The 21,978-nt window shown below is 32.4% G+C and overlaps 1 protein-coding gene across 6 annotated transcripts in view; it reads left to right on the forward strand.

Annotated features, from left to right (window-relative positions):
- The window catches only part of PHKB (phosphorylase kinase regulatory subunit beta), a 254,816-nt gene that overhangs the window by 187,261 nt on the left and 45,577 nt on the right, over positions 1 to 21,978 (forward strand). For all 6 annotated transcript variants that reach the window (XM_031954432.1, XM_031954430.1, XM_031954428.1 and 3 more), the window contains 6 exons: positions 7,276 to 7,331; positions 9,938 to 10,031; positions 16,665 to 16,748; positions 17,239 to 17,343; positions 19,039 to 19,121; positions 19,622 to 19,712. In XM_031954432.1, coding sequence (XP_031810292.1) covers positions 7,276 to 7,331; positions 9,938 to 10,031; positions 16,665 to 16,748; positions 17,239 to 17,343; positions 19,039 to 19,121; positions 19,622 to 19,712 — 513 coding nt within the window. The remainder of the gene's footprint in view (positions 1 to 7,275; positions 7,332 to 9,937; positions 10,032 to 16,664; positions 16,749 to 17,238; positions 17,344 to 19,038; positions 19,122 to 19,621; positions 19,713 to 21,978) is intronic.

Genomic DNA, 21,978 nt, shown 5'->3' on the forward strand with positions numbered 1-21,978 from the left:
ATTGGCAGAAATAGATGTATCAAACAAGAGTTTTTTGAGGATTAAGGAGATAGGAGTATATAAGCAGAAGGGAAGTAGCTAGTAGTTAATAAAAGATTTAAGAAAAGTGAGAGAGGGGAATGATAGAAGGACTGGATGTAGTGAGATCACTTGCACAAATAGAAGAGTTTGCCTTGATAAGGAGAAGGACCACCTCATTGTGTGAGTTAGGGTAGAGGAAGAAGATAGTGGCAGAAGACAAAATAGTGATATGAGATGAGGAAGAGAAAAGAGATCATTGGAAGAATTTGGCCAATTCCTTCAACCACCTGGATTTGGCTATATGTAAAGCATGAATTCAGCTAAGTTCTCTTGCTTGAGTTGCCTTCATATTTTACCAGCCAACCATCACAAAATATTTGGAACCCTTCCTGGCTGTTTAGTACTCAGACAATCAGGAGCTGATAGCTGCCTGAGCTCTTAGTCCCCCTAAACATCCTAGAGCTGAGAATGGTTTCAATACCTTTAAAACTACAAAAAGTAGTCTAATTTCTACTGGGAAAAGATGAGTTGTTGCTCCCATTTCACTCTCTTCTCTCATTTTAAAGTAATTATATTTGCCTTTTCTACAGTTGGCACTTATTATCAAATTATAATTAAGACATTATAATAATAGCTAAATATTAACTAGTATTATCACCAAAGCTACCACCATCAAAATTCATATGAAATATATCCTTCTTGGAAAACAGGAAACTGGAAAAAAAATTTACAACAAGTTTCTTTGGTAAATTTTCTTAGATATATTCTCAAACATATAGAGAACTGAGCCAAATTTATTAAAAAAAAAAAAAAGAACCATTTCCTAATAAATATTCTGAAAGTTTTCAGAAGAAGAAATAAAAATTATTAGTAACCATATGAAAAAATGCTCTAAATCACAAGTGGCTAGAGAAATACAAATTAAAATTACTTTGAGATATAACTTTATTCCTATGAGGTTGTTTATTATGACAAAAAAGGAAAATGACAAATGCTGGAAAGGAAGTGGACAAATTAAAATATTAATGCATTGTTGGTGGAGTTGTGAACTGTTCCAATTATTCTGGAGAAGAATTTGGACCTATCTTCAAAGGGCTACAAAACTGTTATGTACCTTTGATCAAGTAATATCACTAATAGGTCTGTGCCCCCAAAAAGATCAAAGAAAAAAGGAAAGTGATCTATTTGAATAAAAATATTTAGGACAACTCTTTTTGTGGTGGCAAGGAAATAGAAATCAAGGAGATGCCCATCAATTAGTAAGTAGTTGAACAAGTTGTGATAGGTGATGGTGATGGAATACTACTATACTTTTAGAAACGATGAAGGGGTTAATTTCAGAAAACCTGGGAAGACTTATCAACTTGTACATAGTAAAGTGAGTAGAACCAGGAGAACACTGTACACAATAACAGTAATATTGTGAAAGACTTAGCTATTCTAATCCAGGCAATGATTCAAGAAAGTAGCAAAGTATACATGATGAACAATGCTATCCACCTTTAAAAAAAAAGAATGCTGATAAACTCAGAATGCAGTTTCTAGCATTCTTTTTCTTTTGTTTACTTTCCTTTTTTGGTTTTTATTTTCTTTTGCAACATGGCTAATATGGAAATATGTATTATAGGATATTACATGTATAATCTACATCAAATTGCTTCACTTCTCAAGGAGGGGGGAGGGGAAGGATGGAGGGAAAGAATTTGGAGCTCAAAATGTTTAAAATATTTTAGCCATTGGGAATATATTGCCATTGGGAAATATTTAATGAAATTAAAAATATACTCTTAAGTTTGTATTTTATTTTTAATTTATGGACTAAAGCAAGCATTTCTATAATATAGGATAACAAAAAAGATGATTGCCCATGAAATTGCAAATCTGTTATGTATAACTTGCTATTCCTTTTAAATATATAGTAAAGTTATCATGTATTTATCCCCCTTCTTCCTCATGGGCTTACTTTGTACTATTGCTTCTGATGGAAGTACATATTTTATTTCATAAATACTCCATTTTATTTCACAGGTACTCATTTTATTTCACAAGTGGCCCCAAATTAGACCTACCAACCATTCCTATATTTTACATCTCCCATATCATCTTCAAGAGCATTATTGAATGCCAGACTGCCTGGACTTTGGAAGCAACAGCTTTATCATATCTGATGATTGGGATTAGATGCCCTATCTCCCAGATGTCTCTGGGATGAATTGGTGCTATCATAGAAAAGAGGAAGGTTCTTTGGCACAGCAGTTCTTTGAATCTGACTTTCAAGAATTGTTGCTTGTTAAAATGGACTACTTTAGAGAGGTTCACTCTACCTCATTCTATTGCACATGGTTGTCCAGGCAGGGAGATTTTTGCTTCCATAGAAAGTTTTGTATGTTCCAAGGAAATAGTTCAGACCTGCCTTTTTTTTTTTTTTTTTTTTTTTTTTCCTCCTTCGGATGGCTTCTTTCTACAAAGGGCTTGAATATGGAATTATTCAGAAATGCTTTGCTTTCTAGTGATATATGGAAATGAAAATACTTTTGCATAATTATTTAGAATGTGAATTCATCTGCCAGGGAAGTAGTGGCCCTTTGCAGACTTGGTGACAATCTTAGGTGCCTAGATGAAGGTAAGAGAATGTTTTCATCCAGTTCTTACTGAAGAACTAGTTATTTTTTTTATTAATAGGTTTTTATTTTCAAAATACATGTAAAGATAGTTTTCAACATTTACCCTGGCAAAAGCTTGTGTTCTAAATTTTTCTCCCTCCCTTCTTCCCACCCCTTTCCTGTAATGTTCTGGTTAGCTTTCTGGAGGTCTTTGGACTAGTTTTAAGTTTCAGCTGAGTAATCACCACAAGAATAGCCTGGTAATAAAGCCCAAAAGTCTTTATTGTCTCCTTCACTGTCTGTCTCCTTGCCTGGGGCTCGACTAGCTTTCTGGAGGCCCTTCAGACAGTTCTTGATCTCAGTTGGTGAAGCAGAAGGACAAGCCAGCCACTGAGAGGCTGATGAAGATGGAATGTCTCTGAGCCAGAGAGCTTGAGCTCCAGCCTCCAGACTCTGTCTCGGAGTCTCTTCGATCCTCTCTCTAGGTCTGACTCTGTCTATTACAATTAAATCCATTCATCATACTGAGTATAAGCCAATCATTATATCACTAGAAAACCATTATTAGTTGTAAGATTAATTCAGTCATACTGAACTGGAGAACTATTAATCACTATGCTAAACTAGATAATCATTGTCTTATAAATTCCACCTTGTTGTAAGAATCCTTGCCTTAAGTATATTTCTCCAGAGTTCTGGCCCATTACGCCTCTCCTAGACAGCAAGCAATCCAATAAAGGTGAGACATGTACAATTAGAATTAGTTTTTAACAGAAAACTAGCCTCTGTTTAGAATTCTCACAAAGTATAAAGATTTTATAATTTGTCCCTATGGTATTTTGAGGGAGGAGAAACTTTCGAATGATAATCCTGGAAATGTTTAGTAGGTGTTAGTACAGACAGGATTCACCATTAGTATCACTGATTCATGAAGCTTATGATTTCCACCCATGATCAGAATCAGTGACTGCATTTGAGGTCTTGATGTTGGCATTATGTCTATGATGTTTCTGGTATTATTATTCATTGTCATAGTTATAAAACTGCACACTGCTCTTGATATTATCCTTACTATATTGATTATAAATTTTTCATATTTTTGGTTTTTTTCACTTTTTATTTTTACTATCCTCTTCCGTCAGTACTACTTATCCTAGGCTTTTTCCCAAAGCAAAAGTTGCTTTCTAATGATCTTAAGGCTATTTAAGTGATAGAAGATCCCTTAGTTGTGTTAGGGGAAATCGTAGCACCAAGGGGTGGGTTATGGTAAGAATACCATCTATTTTCCAAAGCTCAGGTTGTCTTTAGAATTTATTTGTCCTGAATATTCAAGGCACAAAAAGTTCAACTTAAAGGAAATTAGTGTCCCTAAGATCTAGAAGCATTCTTGTCTATTTTCAATTAATTGTATACTTTAAATCCTATTTTAAATAAACTTAATTTATTTAATTTTGTAGTCCACAGATGTTGCATTATTTTCTAATCCCTTGCCTGAATCATTGAAGTGGCCCAATTTAGAGTCCAAAACATCATTAAGAAAGTATTAATTTCCTTTGTTTTTATATCCCTTCATTTCCCAATATATTTGTTCCCTTCCTCTATTGAGAGATTCATCATTTTTAACAATGAATAAAAAGTTCATTAAAACTGACACAATATTTCACAAACATAGTCCCCACAAATCCTAAAGGAAGTATCAAATTTGTATTCTTATATATCCTAATAATTATAATTCTACCACATACTTTTTCAGTTTCAGTTTTTGTTATTGTTTTTTCATTTACATTGGCAATGTGCATTTTGTTTCCTGGTTCTGCTTCTTTTACTTTGCATTAGTTTATGTCTTCTCATGTTTTCCTTTATTCTTAATGATAATTTTTTTAAAGCACAATAAAGTAATCTATTGCATCTATGCACCACAATTTGTTTTTCTATTTCCCAATCTATGGAGAACTACATTGTTTCCTATTCTTTGCTATCTTAAAAAATGCTGTTATAAATATTTTAGTGTCTTTTCATCAAATAATATGGGTATATTCACTTTTTAGCATAATTAAGTGTTGTTTTCAGAATAGTTAAACAATTATATTATACCAACAGTTTCCTTGTGTGTCTGTTTCTACAAAGCCTCTAATCCTCCATTTGGATGAATAAAAAGTATTTATCAAATGCTCATTACTGGGAAAACAAAAGGAAAAGCAAGATGGTTACTGCTTTCAAGTAATTCATTCACCTTCCATTAGGAAAGCTATCCATCTAAGGTCGTTTGAGCTGCAAGTCAGATGTAAAAGTCTAGTGGTCCTTATCATACAACAGCAAATAAGATTTCAATACATATTTTTACTCATTTATACTGATAATACTATATTGCATCTGACATTAAATTGTTTAAGGGTACCAAGGACTTTTGGTGAGAACTTTGTTTTCTGGGACTTTAGTAACTAATGATTTGGGAGTTTTATCACCTGCAAAAGCAGTAGCTAATTCTTTTCTTGACTTATGTTACTCTCCTGGTTGAAAGATGCAGTGGCTAGACTAGAAAAGCATCAGTTATTTGGAAAGCACTGGTATTCCCAGGATACTTGGGGATACGTTCATAAGATACATACTTCACTGTATAACTGTATATGAATGTAGTTAGTAGTCCAGGTAGTGACAGTGGTTTGATCCACCTGGCACATGATACTTCCTCTCTCTCTCAGTGTATCTAATATCTTTTCTATGCCTTCTCACCTATTTTATTGAATTATTCCCTTGTTTGTTGTCATTGCTAATTTGCCAGATGTTAATTGAAATTTCAAAGTTGTTTTGATTTGCTTTTTCTTATTAGTGATTGGGAGCAATATTTCATTTGATTATTAAAAGCTTTGCAATTCTTTTGAGAACTATTCATGTCTTTTGAACTTTTCTGTTAGAGAATGAATCTTAGTCATATTTTTGTATTAGTTCCCTGTATATATATTTTATTTTAGACCTTGGTTAGAGGTATTTGATGCAAAGATAAATTTTCCCAGTTGAGAATTTCCCTTCTTATGCTAATTGCATTGATTTCATTCATAAAAGAAGCCTTTTGGTTTTATCTACCTGAAATAATCTAATTTATCTTTTGTCATCTCTTCTTCTGATTATTTTTATAATATAATTTGAAATCTAAAGTTATTCTTCCTTTGTTCCTAGTTTTCATCTTTATTTCCCTTGAAATTTTAAAACTTTTATTTCTCTAAGAGAATTGTTTCATTTTATTTAACTCTATTCATTATCTCCTTAGTATTTTGATTTTGATTACTAAATTTGTAAATTAATTTAAGTAGTATCAAGATTCTGTTATACTGGCAGTGTCCATCTATGAGCATTGTATGCCTCTCTAATTTTTTGCCTTTAAAAAAATTCTTTAAAGAATGATTTGTTAATGAACCTGTAAGAATTCCCGAATGTTCCTTGGCAGATTGAGCCTCAGATAATTTATATATTCTGTAGCAATTTTGAATTTTTTACTGTGTTTTATTATTGTTGGATAGGAATGCTGTTAATTTTTCACAACCATTTTAATTAAAATACTTCATTTTTGCTTCAATATCACAAACACACCCCAAAAATAAATAAATAAATGTTGGTTATGGGAAATTTGGGATCATTGTTATGTATTATTTAGTATAGCCCTAGTAGTATAAGAGAAGTGAGATACAGTCTTTGAGTTCATAAGAATTCCATTCTTTCTTTCCAAAATAGTTTAATTTGTTTTAGAGAGAACAAGACAGGAATAGCGGTAATCTGAAGATATTTGATGAGGACCATTTTACCAACTCACTTAAATATAGTTAATATTGTCCTTATTTCATTGGAACTATGCCCAAAGGGTAATAAAACTGTGCATATCCTTTGATCCAGCAACACCATTGCTAGGTCTATAATTCAGTGACATAAAAAATGTATGTGTGAGAAAGGATCTATCTGTACAGAAATATTTATAGCAGCTTTTTTTTTTTTTTGTCATGACTAAGAATTTGACATTGGCAAGAAGCCCATTAATTGGGAAATGGGTAAACGAGTTGTAGTGTATGATTGTGATGGAATATTATTGAGCTATAAGAAATAAGGATGATTTCAAAAAACCTAGAAAGAATTACATAAATTGATACAAAATGCTGTGACCAGAAAAAGAACATTGAACACAGCAGCAACACTATTGTACAATGAAAAATTGTTAATGACTCAGCTTTTCTCAGCAATTCAATAATATAAGACAATCCCAAACGACTAAAGATAAAGTATATTATTCACCTCCTGAGAAAGAACTTATATTGTCTGAAAACCGATTGAAACATGCTATTTTTCACTTTTTTTTTCATTTTTAAAAATTTGTCTTGTACAAAATGACTAATGTGGAAATGTTTTACATGATTGCACATGTATAATCTTTTATCTAGTTGTTTACAATCAGAGGGAAATGGAAAGGGGAAAGAGAGGGAGGAAATTTGGGATTCAAAACTTGAAAAAAATCTCAAATGTTAAAAAAATGACAGCATGTAATTGAGAAAAAACAAAATATTATATGTAACAAAGAAAAAGAAAAAGTGTTGCCTATATTTCTCATTGCAGTTGCTAGTGATCAATTTATAACAAATATTTTCTCCCCTTTTATGTGTTATAGGGTCCATTAGAAAATGACTTAGTGGTTCATGTAGCCCTGGTTGCAGAAAGTCAACGGTATGTATTTCAGATACAGTGGGGATTTTTTTTTTCAAAATAGGTTTTTAAAAATTTTTATTTTATTAAAAAAAATAAAGAAAAGAAAAACAGAAAAGGAAAACAAAACAAGACAAGACAAGATAAAACAGAACATTGTTATTTGCCTAGCCATCAGGGAGGATTCAAAATATATAACAAAAAATTACCAGTTTAAGAAAGGATATATAATAGAAGAAATTATATTCATGAAAATCCATCTTTTCTTTGCTTCCTTGTAAGTTATTCTTTTGTTCTCTGTTGTGCACTTTTTTACTTTATTCTTTTTTTCCTCTTTCATCTCCTCATCTCCCCCAAGCAAGCTATAATTAAGCAAGGCTATATTTATACATAAACATTTAAATATATACATACATATAGCATACACATATATTTTTCCTATCCTTGCTAACCTTGCTTTAATTCTGTTTCCATACCTATGGATCCCTCCCTTGTCTACTTCTCCTTCCCTTTGCTTTCCCCTCCAGCCATCCCTCCTCCTTTATATCTTTGTAGTTTTTGAAAGTTGCATACCCTTTATGGTATATATCTAGTGTTGCTATTTAACCCATTTCTGATGTCAGTAGGGTTTCAGAACTATCAACCCTCCTTCCCCCTCTAATGCTTCTGCGTCTATTCTTCCTCTGCACCTCATTTGTATAACATAATTACTATTTTTATCTTAACTCTGCCTCATTCTTTCTTTTGAGCTACCCAATTACTGATGTTGATTTTAAACAGATGGTATATTTCCATGTAAAAAACATAAACAATTTGTCTAATACTATGAGTAATTTTGCTGTATATGATCATTTTGTCTGCAGGCCAATTTCTTTTGATTGCTGGTATTTCTTCCAGGACCTGCAGTCATTTATTGTGTCTGCTGATAAGTCCTGTACAATTCTAATTGTAGCTCCAGCATAATTGAATTTTCTTATTTCTTGCAAAATTTTCTCTTTGATCTGAGGTTTTTGAACTTTGGCAATAATATTGCTATGTGTTTTCCACAAAGGATCTCTTTAAGATGGTAATTGGTGGGGATTTTTTCTATTTCTACTTTCCCCTCATGTTCTATCTCTCCATATTAATTTTCTTAAATTACTTCTTGCATTATTGTGTCAAGGTTCTTTTTTTGGTCACAGCTTTTGGGTAATCCAATTATTCTTATATTTTCTCTTCTTGGTCTGTTCTCCATTACAGTTGGGTTTTTTTAAATAAGATATTTCACATTCTATTCTATTTTTTCATTCTTTCTATTCTCTTTTGTTTCTTCTTGGTTTCACATAGCTTTACTGGCTTCCCCTTGCCCAATTTTAATTTTCAAAGAGTTATATTCATATTTGAGTCTGTATCTCCTTTTCTAGTTGGGTAACTTTTTTTTTCATAATCTTCTTATTTTTCTTGAATGAATTTTTTTTCCCTCAATATCTCCCATTTGATTTTTAAATTTTTTTAAAGTTCTTCTATAAATTCTCTTTGGGCAGGGAGTCATTTCTTTGGGATGGAAGAGATTTTTTTTTTTACACTTCGGTGTCCTCCTCTGAAGATAAACTTTGATCTTCCCTGTTCCCATAGTAAGTTTTTGTGGTGTTGGATTCATTTTTTTAAAAATGAAAAGTATTCACCACCCTTGAAATCAGGAGGATCTGAGTTCAAATTTGGCCTCAGACACTTAACACTTCCTAGCTGTGTGACTCTGGGCAAGACACTTAACCCCAATTGCCTCAGGAAAAAGAAAAAAAAAAAAGTATTATGGCAAACACTTCTAATTATGGGGTGGGGAGATTTTGTCTCTAACTTCTCTTTAGATCTTCCCTCTAACCTGGAACCCCAACCAAGAGCTCCCCCCCCACTCCTGCAAGTCCCTGCAGCCAGTAGCACCCCTCTGCCTGTGCCCTTGCTGGGTATGCTAGCTTTTTTCTGCAGCACAGCTGGATTTGGCATTCCTAATCCGTTGAGGTTCCCTCAGTCTTCCTGGACTCAGACTCAAGAATCTGCATGCATTCTGGGAGGTGAAAGTTTCTGTGGTTCTTGTTGAAGCTCCAGCCAACCCAGCTAACCCCAGGGGTTCCTACTTGGTGTTTCTGTGGAGCTGGCAGAAGTGTTTGCTCTTCTTAATTTAATCTCTAATGTGCCGTCTTTTTTTCTGATCTTCTTGGGTTATCCCAGGAAGACCCCAGTTCTCCTCAAGTCTCCTTGATTTTTCACCAGTCTGTGTTTATTCTGAGGCACAAATTTTTTCTGTTTGTGAGGGAAATCAGGAAAATTTGAAATTTAGTGACCTACTCCACCACCTTCCCAGAATCTTCCCCATCAAAATAGTTTTAAAGACATAGTGTAATGAAAAGGAATCATTTCATAAACCCCTTAGCTAAAATTTGAAGAAATTTTATTGGGAAGACATTAACTTAGTATTAAATAAAAACATAAAATCCTATGTTTTTCTGTTAATGCTGATATTGTCATTCTTTTAAAGATACTTTTTTTCAACTACATTTTGATTTTAAAGCTCCTCCTTCAAAAATCAGTGACTGTTACAAGCTTGAGAATCTTATACTAAAACTCTCTTAACTCTTCTTTTGTTCAAGCCTACAAGTTTTTCTCAATACATATGGTATCCAAACACAGACTCCACAGCAGGTTGAGCCTATTCAGATATGGCCTCAACAGGAACTTGTGAAGGTAAGTCACTGTGTCATTTAACTTTCTTCTCCTCTTAGATTCTTGGATATAATAAGAATGTAGTTATTTGCTTCTGAGATTCATTATTTAGTATTTTATCCTTATAAAAATATAGAACTTGCATTTAATCATTATTGCTGAATAGTCACTACTTTTTATATGTTTAAATAATATTTGGTGTCATATTATTCAGTCATGTCAAATGCCAGAGTCATCTCCATTATTCAAATGGCTTATTATTGTATAGAAGTGATCCTGACTCTAAGCTCTCAAAAAGCTAGTCCAGCAGAGCATAAGTTCTAACAGGTTCTCCCAAGCTGGAAAGTTTTCTATTTTGCATTTTACAAACAACAGTGTGTTTTGTGCATAAGAACCAATACAACTAATTTTGGAGAGCCTTATCACCAAGTTGACTGCAAGTATAATCACTCACCTAGACGATCTGCTAAGATTTAGAGGGGCTGTGATTCATATCTGTGTAGGGAAGATCCACAGGGGCAAAATCATACATCCTTAAAGTTTTTGATTTATTTAATCTTTTTCTATGACCAGAATTTGTAATTTACTCAGATGTCTATCTTAATAGCAAAATATCTTGTCATAGTAATCTCTAAAATTGTTATTCAAATAAAAATTTTCCATATTTTGAATCTTATAGAAGAAATAATTACACCAATAAAAAATTAAGATACTTATTCTCCCTTCTTCAAAATTTGTAATTTAAAATAATTTGTATATATTTTTAAATTTAATACAAATTATTTTGTTGTGGAGTACCTGATATCCAAATGCCATAAGTGGGTCTCTGATGCTATTAAATACCAGTCTGTGAAAATTATAACTTTATTATCTTTATCACAGTCAAGTCATTCTCTCAGATTGACAGACATTATGATATGATGAAAGAATCACTGGCCTGGTCATAGGGAAATCTAAATTCTTGTTCTGGTTCTGTAATCCCCTAGTTCTATGAACATGACAAAGCATTTAGCTTCAGTTTTTTCATCTGCAAAATGGAGCTGGATTACAAGTGCTCAGATGCCAGCTTTGCAACTTCCTCTCACTGAAATTTGGTTTCCTCATCTGTAAAATGTGGCATTTGGCACAGAGAAATTTCTAAAATCTCTTCCAGGCCTAAATCTTCTGATTTATCTCTACGATTAGAATAGTGTAACACTTGTGCCAAGTATATAGTGGCTATGAAGGAAGTAACATTTTTTTTTTCCTTCCTCTAATACCTAACTCTATATAACTGTTGGTATTATAGCCTGCTTCTAATCAGTAGTATATATCTGCAATGAAAGAACATGCCTGTATGTCTGAATCTTTTAATCACTATTAAAATATTTTGTGTATGTAAGTTCATGAAATTTTATAGTATGTACAGTTAATCTGACATGTTTGAAGACTTCCAAGACCACATGTGAAAAATCACAAATATGTTTGGCATAACGCTACAGGGTTCAGGTTATTTCTCTTGTAATAATAACTACATCAGTATTGCTTGACTTGTAAAAAAAATAAAAAAGGGAAAGTGCTTTTTGAGAAATAAATCTAAAGTTATCTAGACAAATGCTTTTTATTTGAAAAAGTAATAACAGGTTATGCATAATAGAGTTGAAGTTTCATGTGCAGTTTATTTTTTAAAAATTATACTGTGTTACAGAAATGCTTCTTTTATTCCATTAATTAAAATATTTTCAAATAAAAATTTTTTAAAGGAAAGAAATTGGAGTTTGCTCAGGGGAGTAGGAATGTCACGTACTGTCTGGTTTCATTACCATTGAATGAGTTCTATATATTTGAAATGAGTTTCTACTGCTTTCTTTTGTTTACATTGAATACAACAAACATTTTGCAGTTAATATTTTTTTCAAATCTAATTTCCCCTTTAGATGTTCTTTTGCTTCTGCTGTGTTAAATAGGATTTTGTTATTCAAGACAAGTTATGTCTGATGTTTATTTGATCTTTGAAAGTTATTTAATCTCTTTGGGCCTCAGTTTTCCCATATGTGCAATGAGGGACTTTTGATTATGTATACTCTGAGCTCCTTCCATCCCTAGATCTGTGATACTTTTTAAGTAGCAGTTTGCTGGAATGGAAGAGTAATAGAAACTTGGATATTTTTTTTTTTTTTGAAACTTGGATATTTCTTATAAATTTTTGTATATCCGAAATCAATAAATTATGCTGGCACAGATACATTTGAAGAACTAAGGCTATAACAGGCATAAAACCATTAAAAATAAAGCAAAATGAAAATTTAAAAAAAGGAGTGATTGGTTGATTGTGCTATAATATGTAATATCCATAACAAGTTTAGGGGGAAGAATCATGAATTAGGGAAAAGACTTCAGCTAGCAGAATATGGTGGCAAAGTAGAACTCTTGGCAAAAATGAACATTGCCTGTTTGGGCTTCAGTCATAGATTTAAAGCTGTAAAAGAGCTTAAAAGCAACCTAGTCTAGAAAATCAATGAATTGAGCATGCAACCAAAAAAGCCAGAACAATAAATTTAAAATCTCCAGTTAAATACCAATCAGGAATTCTGAAAAATCAAAGAAGAGAGTAATAAAATTGAAAGTAAGAAAACTATTGAACTAACAAATAAAATTAGGAGCTGATTTTATGAAAAAAAAAATAGAACAGATAACCCTTTAGTTAATTTAATAGATAAACCTTTTGTTTAGAAAATTTGATTAGAAAAGTAAAAGAAGGAAACCAAATTATCAGGTTCAAAAATGAAGGTGAATTCACCATCAAGGAAGAGGAAATTAAAACAATAATTAAAAGCTATTTTGTATAATTGTATGCCATTAAGTGTGACAATCTAAGCAAAATGGACAAGTACTTATAAAAACATAAATTACCCAGATTAACAAAAGAGGAAGTAAAAGAATTGGACAAATCATCAATAAACACTCTAAGAAAAGTTCTCTACAGCCACAGGGATTTATAAGTGAATTCTACCAAACATTTAAAGAGCAACTAATTCCAATACTAAATAAAATATTTGAAAAAATGAGTGGAATATTGACAAATTATTCTTATGACATAAAAATGGTGATACCTAAACCAGGAAGAGCCAAAACTGAGAAAGAAAATTACAGACCAATCTCCTGTAATGGGCTGAAAACTCTGAGCAGATGCACTGAGGTTCAGAGCACTTAAAGCCAATTACCAATTGGACAATATCAGCATATGCTTGGAGAAAGAATGGCCTTGCCCACTATGCTGCAGGCTTGATCTGTTGTATAGGAGATTGGCTGGAGGAGTTAGTGGGTGGGGTGAGAAAAACAGAGTTGCTTCTGGCAGATTTCTGTTGCCATTGCTTTCACTTCTTAGCGCCATTTGTCCACAAAGAATAAAGATCAAAGACTTTTGCTGATCCTGATTCCAGCTGATTCTAAAATATCCAAGGAACTAACATAGGCTTCACAGTCTCCCTAATGAATAATGATACAAAACTTTAAATTAAAATATTAATAAAGAGATTAAAGCAATTTATTACCAGGATAATATAATATGACCAGGTGAGATTTATAACAAGAATACAGGACTGGTTCAGTATTAGGAAAATTATTGGCATAATTGACTATATTATTAACAAAACCAAGAGAAATCATATGATTATCTCAAGAAATGCAGAAAAAGCTTGTGACAAAATTTAATGCCCATTCCTGTTAAAAACATGAGAGAATATAGGAATAAATGGATTGTCCTTAAAATAATAAGCAGTATCTATCTAAAATCATGGACAAGCATTATTTGTAATGGGAAAAAGCTAGAAACTTATCACTCTTTGCAAATGATATGATGATATAGTTAGAGAATCCTAGAAAGTCAACTAAAAAGCTTCTTGAAATAATTAACTTTAGCAGAGTTGCAGGATATAAAATAAACCCACACAAATCATTCATATATATATATACATATATATATACATATATATATATATATAATATATAAAAGTTTTGCACAAGCAAAACAATGTGGTCAAGATTAAAAGGGAAGCAGAAAACTGGGGAACAATTTTTACAACCAGTATTTTGGATAAAGGCCTAAATTCTCAAATATCTAGAGTACTGAGTAAAATTTATAAAAATACAAGTCATTCCCCACTTGATAGTCAAAGGATATGAACAGATAATTTTCAGATAAAGAAGTCAACTCTCCAGAATCATATGAAAAAATGCTTTAAATCACTATTGATTAAAGAAATTCAATTCAAAAAACTCTTGAGGTATGAACTTTATACCTGTCAGATTGTCTAATGTGACAAAAAAGGAAAATGATAAATATTAGAGAGGATATGGAAAAATTGGAATATTAATGCATTGTTAGTGGAGTTGTGAATTGATCCAGCCATCTGGAGAGCATTTTGAAGCTGTGTCCAAAGGGCAATCAAATTGTACATATCCCAAAGAGATCATGAAAAAGGAAAAAGGACCCACATGTACAAAAATGTTTACAGCAATTTTTTGTGGTGGCAAAGAATTGGAAAGTGTGGAAGTACCCATCATTGAGTGAATAGCTAAGTTGTGGTATATGAATGTAATGGAATACTATTATGCTATAAAAAATGATGATCACACCAGCCCTGAACTCAGGAGGATCTGAGTTCAAATTTGGCTTTCAGACACTTAACTTTTCCTAGCTGTGTGACCCTGGGCAGTCATTTAACCCAAATGCCTTAGCCAAAAAAAAAAAAAAAAAAAAAAAGAAAAGAAAAGAAAAGAAAAAATCATCAGCTTTTCAACAGTAAAGTGATTCAAAGCATTTTCAATAGACTTGGGATGGATGTGCCATCTGCATCCAAAGAGAGAACTATGGAGACTGAATGTGGATCAGAGGATAGATAATATTTTCACTTTTTAAAAAACTTTTTTTCACCTTTTTTTGGGGGTGGTGGTGATTGTTTGGATTTTTTTTTCTTTCTCATGTTTTTTTTTTTTTTTTCCCCTTTCAAAATGACTTTTCTTGCACAGAATGACAAATATGGAAAATATGGAAGAATTGCATATGTTTAACTATATTGGATTGCTTACTATCTTGGGGATGGGGGAGAGAGAAGAGAGGGAGAAAAATTTGGAACACAAGTTTTGCAAAGGTGAATGTTGAAAATTATCTTCACATATATTTGGAAAAATAAAATACTTTTAAAAATAAATAAAATGGGGTTGAGGGAAAAAAAAGAAATTATGATCAGGCAGATTTCAGAAAAACCTAGAAAGACTTACATTAATTGATGCTGAGTGAAGTGAGCAAAACCAGGAGAATATTGTACACATTATGTGATGATCAATTATGATAAATCTGGCTCCCTCAGCAATACAATGATGTAAAAGAATTCCATGATGAAATGTACTATCCACATCCAGAGAAAGAATTGTAGAGTCTGAATGCATATTAAAGCATACCTTTTCACTTTTTTTTTCTTTCTTGTGGTTTTTCTCTTTTGTTCTCTTCTTTCGTAACACATCTAATGTGGAAATATACTTCATATGATTGTACATATATAATTTATAACAGATTGCTTTGGGAACCAGTGAGGAAGAAAAACATTGGAAATCAAAATCTATTATAAAAGTAAATATTGAAAAATATATTTACATGTAATTGGAAAAAAAATAAAGTACTGTTAAGTAGGGGTAGTGGGGAAGTAAACTAGTCCAATCAGTGAGGCACTGAGATTGAGAGAAAGTGATTTGGTAGTATTCCAAAAGTAGTAGGTGACATAGTTTGAACTCCAGTCCAATGACTCCAAATCTAGCTGTCTTTCTTATCATTTCCTATCATTCCCTACTTCAATTCCTGAGGATTTAGGAAGGCCATAAGACCATTGCTTATTAAAAACTTGTTAGAATAGTAGGTGCTATTCATCTACTTCCTATTGTTTCAAGCAGCCAACATAATATGTTATAGAATGCTTTGTATTGGTTTTTTTTTTTTTTTTGACCTGTCCAGACAACTGAAAAACAAACAAACAAACAAATCCACTACTGCTACAGGAACAATATTTAAAGCTTTCTCTTTTCATTTGACTCCAGATCATTGGGGTAGGATCCTTATATTGAATTCATTGTGCCTTCTCTAATGCAAAAGTTTCTGGTGGTGAGATTTTTGCTGTCATAGGAAGTTTGTAGTATTTTTTTTCCTATTGATTCATTAATCTGTGTTAAATGAATAGAATCCAGAATATTTGGATATAAATCAGGAATTGGCCACCAACATATTTGAAGTATCTATTCTTCCTGAAAAGATATTTCTTGTCATTGGCTGGTTTGTCATTCCAATGAAAGAGACTGTTTTTTCATAATCTCTAATGGAGTTCAGAAGTAGTAAAGGACTATGGGCCGTAGGAGGAGGTAGACTGAGGCCAGTCTCAGAGTTAACAGTCTTTATTTTGAGCCACTTTTAACCTCTAGACCTTCATTTCCTTATCTGAAAAATGAGTGGTTTTGATTAAATTATCTCCTCTAATTCTAAAATCCTATCATTCTAATTCAAAAGTAAGTGTAAATTAAGGATGGAAGAACAATTTGTTGGTCAAATCAACCATTGTAATTCAGAACTCAAAACTATTGAAAAGGTTCATATCTAATTATGTTCCATATATTTTTATCTTACAGGCTTATTTCCATCTGGGAATCAATGAAAAATTAGGACTATCTGGAAGACCCGACAGGCCAATTGGCTGCCTTGGCACTTCAAAGGTCCTAAAAAATACTAAGCAAAACCTATATAAAACATTGTTTGCATTTCAATATGACATATTTTTAATGACTTCGACCTGTCCTCCAACTATTCTCATTATTTTAAGTGGTTGAACTAATTATCTGAAATCATATCTTTCCCCAAGTTAATCGTAATGTTTGTTTTATATTACATAATGGAAATTCTCTAGGAATAAAACACATAAGAATAAAAATTATTTCTGCGCATTTCTAAACTTCTAGTTATAGAAATATTTACTTAAACACAGAATAGAATGTTTGCATGGTATTAAAGTTGGGTCTATTTTAATTTTTAAGAAATAGACTGACAAAGTTCAAATTTTATTAATATAGGATTTTCCCACAGATTTTAAGTAATCTGTTATTTCATATGTTTTTGTCTTCATTTGCATGTTTTATAAGAAAAGATTTTAGGATGTTATTTGGGTATCTTTACTTTTGTTAACTTTTTTTTTCTATCGTTTTACAGATCTATCGAATCCTGGGAAAGACTGTGGTTTGTTATCCCATCATCTTTGATCTCAGTGATTTTTACATGTCTCAGGATGTGTTATTGCTGATTGATGATATTAAGGTATTTTTGTAACAAAATTTTCTTCAAAAAGCATGATTATGATCACAATTCATCTGTATCACTATCATTATGTTGTTTTCTGACATTACAGACTATACCCCTCTGGGGGCAAGACACTAGAGTTAAATGTCTTCTGGAATAGGAATCCTAAGATAAAGAAGAAATTTATTTAACTCTGAAGTAATTAGAGAATGTCCTTTGAATTTGCAGACATCAGGTGGAATTATGTTAATATATACATATGTATTATAATTATTTCTACTTTAAGACTAACAATAAAATAATTCTTTGAGTCATGAAAGTATAATCCAAGGGTTTTTTTTTTCCTTTTCCATTTCTTTACAAGTTATGTACAACTATATTTATACTTTCTGAATCCAATTCTCCCTGTGCAACAAGAGAACTGTTCGGTTCTGCACACATATATTGTATCTAAGATATACTGTAACCTATTTAACATGTATAAAACTGTTTGCCATCTGGGGGATGGGGTGGAGAGAGGGAGGGGAAAAAATCAACAGAAGTGAGTGCAAGGGATAATGTTGTAAAAAATTACCCTGGCATGGGTTCTGTCAATAAAAAGTTATTTTAAAAAATGATCATATGAGAAACTATCAGAATTAAGAAAAAAAATTTTGAAATAGGAAGGTTCTTCAGAATGTAAAGACTAACTCTGAAAATTATAGACCCTCTGGAACCAGGTTTCAATCTCATTAAAAATGATTTCAGGCCGTTTTTAAGAAGATGAAATAGTTCCTTCAGAATTAGTATTTTCCTTTTTATTTATTTGTTTGTTTGTTTGCTTATTTATCTATTTATTTTTTAAATACCACTAAGTCCTTCAGGGGTTAAGAAAGGGAAAAAATCTATCTTTTTTTTTTCCATATTGCATTAACATTTGGCTTTTTAAATTTTGAGTTCCAAATTTTACTTCTCCCTCTTCCCCCTCCTCCCCTAAGATGGTAAGCAATCTGATATAGGTTATACAAGCACAATCATGTAAAAAACTTCCATTTTAGTCATTTTGAAAACCACCAATCTTTCCATGTTCTACTACTGATTGTAAATGGCTCCTCTTATATGAAGTTATTTTTTTGATCTTCCTGTTAATAATGATTTTCTTTCAGCTATTCCCCCCCCCCCCCAAAAAAAAAAAAAGCTATGTACAACTAGACCAGAATGGAGTATTTGGAATTAAATAGTGTTCTCTTCCCACATTTCAATTAAAGAGTTAATTATGTATCTGAAACTTATCGAGAAAGAAACTTCCCGTGTATTTCCTGGTGTATGGACAGATTAAGCTCAGTTTCCTACACTTTCTATATCTGCAATATCTGCAATGAATGTACAGAAAATTCATGTTTTGATTGAAGGGCCCCGAAATCCCACAAGATCTTCAGTGATCAAAGAAAGATTTAATTATATTTGCTGTGTTTACTAAGGTAGGAAAATGGGTATTCATTTCAGAATTTTTGAACAGATGAAATTGAAATCAAAATGGTTTTATGCATAGTTTAGGTTAACCCTTTTCTTTAGTTAAGCACTCCATCCTCCAAACATTTCTACTAATAAATGAGTTATGACTTATGGGATTTTGTTGGATATTTCCAAAACATTGCTACATGTGATTGTTAGTTATTTTCAGCTTTCAGCTCTTGTACCCTTACATTTACTTACCTTCTTGTGTTTTGGTAGAATGCTTTGCAGTTTATTAAACAATATTGGAAGATGCATGGCCGTCCACTGTTCCTTGTTCTCATTCGGGAGGACAACATAAGGTAATGAATTGAAGGAAAGGAAATGCATATTTCTTGTCTCCCTCCCCTGCATTGTCAAGACTTTGAAATTAAGCATCATGTCTTATTAACCCTCATGAAATCTCACAGATTATTTTATGAATAGCATCTCAATAAATACTTAGAAAATGTCTGGTTGATCCCTTTGCCTATTGCTGATACCATCTCTCTTTGTAAACATTCTTCCTTGACACTCAAATTCTGCCTCCTCCATAAAATCTTGCTCTGTATGTCTTTGGAAAATGACCTCCCAGCCCATTTTGTATCATTCTGTACTTTAATTTTTATCATGTTTATCTGCATATTTGGCTTCTCACCAATCATATAACTATGGTGACTACAGATTCTTTATCATTGTAGCTTTCCTAGTGTCTTCCACAAGGCACTGTATACGTTGAATGTTTATGGGTTTTTATAAAGGGAATGAATAAATAGTATGTTTTATACTTTCTCTATTAATAAGTGCACTTCATTTATTTTAGAGGCAGCCGGTTCAACCCCATATTAGATATGCTGGCATCCTTTAAAAAAGGAATGGTTGGAGGAGTGAAGGTTCATGTTGATCGACTACAGGTATTTTTGGAAAATGTGAAAAAATTCATATTTTTCAGTAGAATTGATACTAACATGTGTGCTTTAATTCAAGTTATGTGAGAATTTTAAATCATGTAATCTTTCATAATTTAAAAACTATTTTCTTAAGTATTTCTCTTTTCTTTTTGTTGTCTGTAAATGCCATCAATCATTGAAATAGACTCTCAGGAATGGAATTTTTGTTTCTCTGGCAAGTTTTTTTTTCCCCCGAGAAGGAAAACAAAAATGCAAGCAAACAGTAACAGAAAAAGTTAAAATGCTATATTGTGTTCCACACTCATTTCCCATAGTCCTCTCTCTAGGTGTAGATGACTCTCTTCATTACTGAACAATTGGAATTGGTTTGAATCATCTCATTGAAGAGAGCCAAAAACATCAAAATTGATTTTTGTCTTGTTGTTGCCATATCACATTCTTCTTAAACTACTGCAATAATCTCCTAATTTGTCTCCCCACATCTGAATTATGGAATGGTAACATGAAATTTTCACACTTTGTTATCAGCTAGGACACATTCCAAGATTTTTACAATTATAAGATAGTCATAAACTGTACTACAGGGAAAACACCACTTTTTTGAAGTCAAAGATTAAACTTGATGACTTGTTTTCCATTTGTTCTTTGTATTTGATATTGTTTTAACATTCCTTACTACATTTCTTATTACAAAGTCAGGTGTGTTCATGCTTCCTTTTTTTCTAGCATAAGATAGAACTCTGCTGATCTCACAGCCTTTGATGTTAACCAATTTCACTGTAATACTGAATCTGAAAATAATTCCATTTCTTTTAAATATTTAATAGTCCTCATATTTTGGAGGGTTTCCATTTCATTTGAGAGGAAATGTGTAAAATACAAAGACAAGCAAAATTATTTTCTAGCAAGATAGAATCCGGAATCCTCATCATTTTCCTTTTCTATTTTTGTCTTTGCCTGATGTGGCATATCAGAGAACAACAGAATTTGTGAACTGTAAAAAACCTTTTTTTTATTATTATTCCTATGTGAAATTGAGAAGTCTCCTTTTGAACAATCACCCACATAATCACAGAGTCACAAGATGCCAAAACTGATGCTTACAGCATTACAAAATCTAGATGTGGAAGGAATCTTAGTGTGATCATCCATTCAGTGATCATTCCACCTCTGTTTGAGTCTCCTAAGGAGGAGGAACCTTCAGCTTCTTGAGACAATGAATTTTGCATTTGTTAGGAAGTTCTTCCAGACAGTAAGCTTAAATTTGCCTTTTTACACCTTCAACCCATAGCTCCTGGTTCCATGTGAAAACCTTTAAAATGCTTGAAGAGAATTATTATCTACCCCATCTACACCCAACATAGTCTTCTCTACTTCAGGGTAAACATGCTAATTCCTTCAACCAATTCATAAATTGGAAACTGAGTGGATGGCCATCAGTTGGAGAATGGCTGAATAAATTGTGGTATATGAATATTATGGAATATTATTGTCCTGTAAGAAATGACCAACAGGATGATTTCAGAAAGGCCTGGAGAGACTTACACGAACTGATGCTGAGTGAAATGAGCAGGACCAGGAGATCATTATATACTTTAACAACAATACTATGTGATGACCAGTTCTGATAGACCTGGCCATCCTCAGCAAAGAGATGAACCAAATCAGTTCCAATGGAGCAGTAATGAACTGAACCAGCTACGCCCAGAGAAAGGACTCTGGGAGATGACTAAAAACCATTACATTGAATTCCCAGTCCCTATATTTATGCCCACCTGCATTTTTGATTTCCTTCACAAGCTAATTGTACAATATTTCAGAGTCTGATTCTTTTTGTACAGCAAAATAACGGTTTGGTCATGTATACTTATTGTGTATCTAATTTATATTTTAATATATTTAACATCTACTGGTCATCCTGCCATCTAGGGGAGGGGGTGGGGGGTAAGAGGTGAAAAATTGGAACAAGAGGTTTGGCAATTGTTAATGCTGTAAAGTTACCCATGCATATAACCGGTAAATAAAAGGCTATTAAATAAAAATAAAAATAATAAAAAAAACCAATTCATGGACAGCTAAGGAACCTGAGGCTCAAAGAAAGGAATAAGCTTGCCCTAGGTCATAAGAGTAGATAATAATAATACATAACATTTATTTAACTCTATGTGCTATACACATAACCTATTACAATTATTATTTCATTTGATTCTCTCAACATCCCTGAAAGGTAGGTGCTATTATTATCATCACCATTTCACAGATGAGAAAA

This window comes from Sarcophilus harrisii, chromosome 2, assembly GCF_902635505.1.
Source record: "Sarcophilus harrisii chromosome 2, mSarHar1.11, whole genome shotgun sequence".
NCBI classification, from domain to species: Eukaryota; Metazoa; Chordata; class Mammalia; order Dasyuromorphia; family Dasyuridae; genus Sarcophilus; species Sarcophilus harrisii.